This window comes from Emiliania huxleyi, assembly GCF_000372725.1.
Source record: "Emiliania huxleyi CCMP1516 unplaced genomic scaffold EMIHUscaffold_376, whole genome shotgun sequence".
Taxonomy (NCBI): domain Eukaryota; phylum Haptophyta; order Isochrysidales; family Noelaerhabdaceae; genus Emiliania; species Emiliania huxleyi.
In genome coordinates, this window is record NW_005199150.1 from 7,535 (window position 1) to 15,208 (window position 7,674).

Sequence of the window (7,674 nt, forward strand, 5' to 3'; positions counted from 1 at the left end):
CTGAGCCCTGCCCTCCCGGGCGATACTCGCCAGTCATCGGGGCACCCAGCCAGGAATTCTGCATCCCGTGCGCTCCCGGCCAGCATCAGCCCCTCGCAGCCCAATCGGACTGCCTCACCTGCCCCACCGGCTCCTTCTCTCCCGACGTCGGCCTCTCCGCTTGCGACCCTTGCCCTCACGGAGGCTACTGTGAGGAGGCGGGGGCCGCCACCCGCATGGTCTGGGAGCCCTGTCCCGCGGGCAGCTTCAACCCGGCCAACGGCTCCGACTCGAGCGCCGCGTGCGAGCCCTGCCCCGCCGGCACCGCTAGCGCAACGCGGGGCGCGGGAAGCAGCGACACGTGCGCGCCGTGCCGGCCAGGCACCGTCGCCGCCGCGGCGGGCCTCGCCGAGTGCGCCAGCTGCGCCGGCGGGACATATCAGAACTACACGGGCGCTACGGGCTGCCGCGACTGTGTCCCGGGCCACTACTGCGCCAAGGGCGCGGCGGCGCCGCTGCCGTGCGAGGGCGGCACCTACTCGAGCGCGACCGACCACGACGAGCAGGCCGACTGCACGCCGGCCGATCCGGGCCACTTCGCCACCACCGGCTCCACGCAGCAGACGCCGTGTGCCAAGGGCAGCTACGCCGCCACGGCCGGCCTCTCCGAGTGCGTGCCGTGCGAGAGCGGGACCTATCAGAACGACACCAGCGCGACGAGCTGCCGCGAATGCGAGGCGGGCCACTACTGTTCCAAGGGCGCGGCGGCGCCGCTGCCGTGCGAGAAGGGCAGCTACTCCACCGCCACGGACCTCGCCGACGCGAGCGAGTGCACCGACGCCTCGCCGGGCCACTTCGCCACCACCGGCTCCACAGAGCAGACGCCGTGCCGCGAGGGCAGCTTTGCCGCCAAGGCGCGCAGCGAGGCCTGCGAGCTGTGCGCCGAGGGCTACTACCAGAGCGAGCCCGCCGCCGCCGCCTGCGTCCGCTGCGCTGCTGGCAAGTTTTGTCCTCAGGGCTCGTCGCGCGAGCTGGACGCGCAGTGCTCGCCTGGCACGTACGCCAACGTAACGGACGCCGACGGTGATCCCGAGTGCCTCGACTGCCCCGCCGGCTCGTCGTGCGGCGGCGGGGCGGCGCCGCCCTCCGAGTGCTCGCCTGGCTCTTTCGCCGCCACGGCCGGCCTCTCCGAGTGCGCCAGCTGCGAGGGCGGGACCTACCAGAACGACACGGGCGCGACCTCCTGCCGCGAATGCGAGAAGGGCAGCTACTGCGCCGAGGGCGCGTCGGCGCCGCTGCCTTGCAGCGCGGGTACCTACTCGGACAAGACGGATCTCACCGACGCCTCGCAGTGCACCGACGCCTCGCCGGGCCACTTCGCCACCACGGGCTCCACGCAGCAGACGCCGTGCGCCAAGGGCAGCTACGCCGCCACGCCTGGCCTCTCCGAGTGCGAGCGGTGTGAGCCTGGCACATCTTCCGGCGCCGGCAGTGAGTCGTGCAGCGAGTGCGCTGCGGGCACGTACGCCGCCAACCCTGGCCAGGGCCAGTGCGTCCCTTGCCCCCACCCCCTCAGTAGTGGGCGCGGCGCCGTCATCTGCTCGGTCTGCCAGAAGGACTTCTACCTGCTCCAGAGCGCCGACCCGGCCGACATCTTCTCCTCCCCGACCGACTACTGCAAGCCATGCCCGCCAAACGCCGAGTGCTCGGACGACACCACTCTCGCGACCCTCGGCGTCCCAATCGGCTACTGGCGCGCCAGCCCCTCCTCCGCCGTGCTGACGGCGTGCCGCGACTTCGGGGGCGACAGGGCCGGCGAGGCGCGGTGCGCCGGCAACGAGCGCGGAGCCAAACCGGCTTCTCGCGTTTTGGAGGAGGCGGGCGTGGACGAGTACTGCGCGCTTGGCTTCAAAGGCCCCGAGTGCCAGCTCTGCGCCGCGGAGAATCACCACCTCGTCGACGGCGACGAGTGCAAGGAGTGCGCTCCGCGCGGCGCGGCGGCTGGCCGCATCGTCGGCCTCGGCCTCGGCCTCTGCGTCGCTTGCGGCCTCGCGGCGTGGGCCTACAGCATGCCGTGGCGGAAGGAGCCGTACATCGGCCCGGTCCTCCGCTTTGCCGACCGCTCCGTCAAGTACTACGTCGGGGGCGGAATGACGGCCAAGGTCAAGATCCTCCTCGGCTTCTACCAGATCTGCACTGTGTTGTCCTCCACCTACTCGGCGCGGCTGCCGGACAAGTACACGGGCTGGACCGACAAGCTGGCCAACGTGATCTCCATAAACTGGTCTGGCTTCATTCTTCCAGAGCAGTGCCTCGGCTACGGCCTGCGACTCCTCGCCGTCGCTCTCTCCCCCGTCGCCCTCATCGCCCTGCTGATGGGATCGGGAATAAGTCTGCGGCTCCTCCGCTGGCGTGCCGCGCCGGCGCCGCGCGAGGGATCGTTGTACGCGGAGGCGGCCCTCGGCCTTCTCGACCTTACGCCGGCCGGCCTCTTCCTAATCTTCTGCTTCGTGCCCTCCATCAGCGCCTCCATCTTCCGCGCGTGGAGTTGCCAGGCGCGTCCAGCTGATGACTGCCGCTACTCACAACCCTGCCCCTCAGTCCTCGCATTGTGCTGCTGATAGGCCTACACCATCTCTCCGCCGAACGAGCGCCTGGAGCAAGTCAACTACATGCGGCAGGACGCGAGCGTCGAATGCGGCACCGAGGATCACGGGCTCATCAAGAATCTCGCCGTCGGCTTCATCGTCCTCTGGCCGATCGGCTCGCTGGTCCTCTTCACGTCGCTCCTCGCCGCTTGCTACAACTCGCTGAAGGCCAAGTCGCCGAATGCTCTGACGCGGGCCACCGCTTTCCTTCACCGCGAGTACAAGAAGACCTGGTGCTGGTGGGAGGCGGTCGAGCTGGCACGCAAGCTCGTGCTCACGGGCTTCGTGCTGCTGATCCCAGAGAAGAACGCCTTCCTTCGCCTCGTGGTGGCGATCCTCGTCTGCTCCTTCTACGCTGTCGTGCTCGCCGTCGTGCGGCCCTACAAGCGGGTCGAGGACAACGTGCTGGCCGTCGCCACGAGCCTCGTGCTCCTTGTCCTCTTCCTCGGCTCCACCTGGAGCACCATCTTCCTCGGCATCGAGGAGCGCTCAGGGATCGATGACGCCGATGCAGTCCTCGGCTTCCGGAGCCTCAATGCGATCGTGGACACGATGATCGGCCTCGTCGCGGTCGTGCTCGTCTTCTTCTCAATCGGCGCCGTCGTCGCCGCCCGCCGCGTCGCCAAGGTTCCCACGATCCGTCTCGTCTCGACCAAGCAGCCCCCCGAGCTGAGCATCGTGACCGGCCTCGCGTGGCACCTGTTCCTCTCGCACATCTGGTGAGTCACGCAGCTTGGGAGGGTGGAATCCGGGGACAGCACGATCCAGCTCCACCCCTAACCATGTAGGTCGACCGGTCAAGACACCGTCGGGGTCATCAAGGGCGAGCTGCAGCTGCTGCTGCCGGGCCTCAAGATCTTTCTAGACGCGCGCACACACGCTCAGCCGCGCTGTGTATGGCGACACAGCCCTCTGACCTTGCTCACCGTGCATTTACAGGTGGATGATCTAAAGGATATTGGGTCGCTGGAGGACTACATCCAGCGCACGCAAATGATCCTCTTCTTCCTCTCGCGTGGTTACTTCCGCTCTCAGGCGCGCTCTCGCCGCCGCCCTGTCCCTCCGTCGGGATCCTCTGGCTCTCGACGCACCCGAGTCTGAGCTGCGCCCCTCGACACTCCCCTCGTCTCACCGCCGGCCTGCTTGCGTGCCACCAGAACTGTCTCCGCGAGATCCGCTCGTCGCTCGAGCAGAGCAAGCCGATCGTCCTCGTCCAAGAGGCAGACCCTGACAAGGGCGGCGGGACGCTGCAGGCGCTGCGCGGCGAATGCCCCGAGGAGCTGCAGCAGGACATCTTTGAAAGGGGCTGGACGCACACCGTCTGGATGCGCATCAACGAGTTTCAACGCGTCTCCCTCAAGACCATCGTCGAGGCGTAGCGGGTCACAGCCAGCCGCAGTCCTCTCGCCCCCACAGAGACCTCAGCCCCGGCGCCCTTGAACCGCAGGCGGTGCTCCTCTGCTCGCCCAACTATCTGAACCAGACCTCCCTCCCGCTCTTCGTGCCGGGCGAGCCCGAGAGGCAGTCGCTCGCCTTTGCCAAACAGACCCTCCTCTGGGCCTCGCCGGCCAACGCGGGCGCCCTGGAGCTGGCCAACGAGCTCGCCGCCGCGTTTGCCGGTCTCACGATCTCCACCGCCGAGGTTCGGCCGGCCACCGTGACGCACATGCTTCTCTACCTCAACGAGAACAGCTTCGTCAGCGACGCGCGGCTGGCCGAGCAGGTCAAGCAGGCGCGCCAGGACAAGCTGAAGATCGTCATGGCGCATGAGAACGACCCGGGCCTCGGCGGCTGCCAGTTCTCGAGGTTTTTCGAAGTCACGCCGCAGGAGCGGGCCGGGGTTGGGTCATGATGCACTCAATCTCAGGCGCTTAATCGCCCCCCCCCACCCGCGTGCCCGGGCCCTCCCTTGCAGGAGCTCATCGCCGACGGACTCTACCAGAGCCTGGCACGCTCGTGCTTACCGGGGCGCCACCACCCGGCGCGCGCTTTGTCGCTCTCCACATCTCGCCTTGCGCATCGGCGGTACACTCACCAGCCAGGGCGCTCCCACCGCTCCGCAGGTGTCGCTCGCGCTTCTGGCAATGGACCTCGGCGCGACTCCCGCTCGGTCGGGCAGCGCCGCCAGCATGAGACGCCTCTCGGCCAGCATCGCCGAGCGTGGCAGCCGGCTCGTCCTCAAGATCAGCCGTCGCAGCTCTGTGACGGCAACCACCGCGGGCGACGGCTCTGGAGGCGAGGCGACGGTCTCGGTGGACTCGGAGGAGTCCGCGGTCTCGGCGGAGGCGGTGCAGCAGCATGTCTAACTTCGGCGGCCGCACACACGGCAAATCCCACAGCACACGCCATCTTGTGCAATTCACATGAGCTTGCACCAGCGACCCGTGGGGCTGCGGCTGGGGAGGAGGGGAGGCGCTTGTCGCGTCGGCGATCCCTGCGGGTCTGGGTCCATAAAGCCACGCGCTCTCGCAGTGATGGAGGCTTTCGCCCAGCGGTGTGCTGCGCGGCGCGCCTTCTCTGGAGCGGTCTCCAGAGACGTGGTTGGGGGTGGCTCGTGCTCATTCAAAGGCGCCTCGAGTTGCAGGCCAGCGGCGCTGACGTTGTCGTGGTCGGGCTGCCCGTCGGCGCGGGAGGGAGGGGGCAACGCCGTTATGAAGAGCGCGAGAGCGAGCGCCGACGGCCCAGATTCTGAGCAGCAGCCCGCCTGGAGCGCTAGAGAGCACATTGAGGCCATTCAATAGAGCCCGTGGTATAGTCGAGAGTCGATCGCCGGCCGGCGCAGTGCTGCTCTGACCGCTCCGCCGGGCCGCCTCCGGGCCGCCGCCGCGGTCCGCGGAGACGTGCACATAGGCAAGTTGCGCAAGAGGAGCGGTAGCGCCTGAGCTCCCGGGCGGCTGCGCCGGCCGCGCGGGCCGTGGGCGCAGCGTGGGGCCGGGAGCGGCCGGCTCCGTGCTCATGTATCCAGCGTCTCTAGACGATTACAAAGGATCGGACGTCACGCACATTTTGACAGGGACGTCGGAAATCGGACACATCCACTGGGACGAGTCAATTCATTCACTAGAATGACTAGAAAGGGCACCCATGGGGGGTGATCGCATCCTCCCCAATGGCGGCGGGCGCCGCAGAGCCGGCATTGTGAGAGTCAATCCCCCCCATTGCGCGCGCGCGCATTGGTGGCGAAGTCGACGCTGCGCTTCAGCTTGTCGCGCGCGACCCACTTGGTGAGGAAGTCGGCGGGCATGAGGTCGTCTGCGATCTTGACGACGCGGCACTCGCCCTCGGCCATGCGGCGCTGGAGCGTGTGGTACCGGCGGAGGAAGTGGCGCGAGCGCGACGCGGACATGGCATTGTTGGCGACGAGGACGTTGGCCTTGTTGTCCGAGAGGATGACCGTGGGCCCGGCGGGTGGCGCTCCGAGGGCAAGGAGGACGACGCGCGCGTAAGAGACGTGCTCCCCGGCCTTGGCGGTGGCGATAGCCTCGCACTCGTGCGACGAGTCGACGATCAGGCCAACCTTCTTCGTGCAGTGGTAGACGGCGGCGCCAAAGCACGTGAGGACGATGCCGTAGAGGTCGAGGTCCCCGTTCCACGTGGCGTCGGCGGCGGCAGCGAGATCGGCGGGCGCGTGCGAGTCGAGCCCCGCGATGTGGGCCTGCATGTGCCCCTGAAGCTCGGCGGGGCCGTGGGCGCAGCGTGGGGCCGGGAGCGGCCGGCTCCGTGCTCATGTATCCAGCGTCTCTAGACGATTACAAAGGATCGGACGTCACGCACATTTTGACAGGGACGTCGGAAATCGGACACATCCACTGGGACGAGTCAATTCATTCACTAGAATGACTAGAAAGGGCACCCATGGGGGGTGATCGCACAAGTTGGTATTTTCATATATGAACTTCAAAATACCATTGGCTAATCTAATTCTACTCATCACAACTCGCCAGAAACACCCACACACTATGGGGTCATTGTGTAGCCCTGCTTAGAAGGAAAAGGTTTACTTTAAAGTATTATACTTACTGCAAGGTCCGTATGGCTCACCGTGTAGTCGGCCGGGTGTGAGGTAAAACCACGCTACCAGCCAGCGCTGGGACCTGGGTCACATCGGCCCCGAGGTCAGATCCATCTACTCTGTTGCTGACAAGACTTGTCTGCTGGCTGGAGCCGAGCAGGAGGGCCCAGCGCACAACCCCTGTGTGCAACTCAGGGGGTCCACACCCCGTACCCTGCTACCCTCTACCCCCAACCCTGCCTCACCGTCGAACAAACGAGAAACACCAAATCGCAAAGGCACACCCCGGAACCAAGAGATCACGCACACGACAGTCGTGAACAGAACTCAGAAGAGGGGACGGTCGGAAATCACATTGGGGGCCTTCGCCTGCATGGAGAGACATGGGGGCGGCAAGTCAGGCGGAGACACACGTACTGTAGCCATGGTGTGTGCACGGCGGCGACCAGTTGCCCGCGTTGGACTTGGAGAGCAGAGCCGCACCTTTGACGTGCGCGGGAGTGAGATCGTGTCGCGTTGGACCGGCTCTTAGGCAGCCTGGACCATCGCCACGGCCACCGGGTGCCCCGTCACTGCCGGGCCTCCCGTTTGCTTGGCCAGGTGCGCGAGGAACACGCGAACCTCGAAGACCTGGCTCGCCACAAATACCCAGCTCACGACGTACACGGTCCACCCGATGGCGATGGAAGCGACGATGAGACGGTTGAAGTCAGACTCCTGCGAGGCGGGGCGGGGGGACCTGGCCCGCTGGACAAGCAAAGTAGTGGGTGGTTGGGTGGTGTTTTGGGGGGGGGGGGGGGGGGGGTTTTCCCCAGGACCCCTGGGCAGGGGGGGGGCCGGGCCCGGGGGGGGGGGGGGGGGGGCCCCCCCACAAACCCCCCGGCAAAAAAAGGAAAAAAAAACGGCCCTGAAATAGAGGGGAATTCTCAATTGGGGGGGGGGGGGAAAAACCCCCCCCCCTTCAAAAAAGGTGGGTCCCCACCGGGGCCCACAATCCCCTTATTCCCCCCCCACCCCCCCCCCCCGGGTTTTTTT

The 7,674-nt window shown here is 66.9% G+C and overlaps 1 protein-coding gene across 1 annotated transcript in view; it reads right to left on the reverse strand.

Annotated features, from left to right (window-relative positions):
- Positions 1-7,167: 7,167 nt before the first annotated feature.
- Positions 7,168-7,674, reverse strand: part of EMIHUDRAFT_243041 (hypothetical protein) — a gene marked incomplete at both ends in the record, with an annotated part of 3,717 nt that continues 3,210 nt past the window's right edge. The window contains one exon of the mRNA XM_005771636.1: positions 7,168-7,356. Coding sequence (XP_005771693.1) covers positions 7,168-7,356 — 189 coding nt within the window. The remainder of the gene's footprint in view (positions 7,357-7,674) is intronic.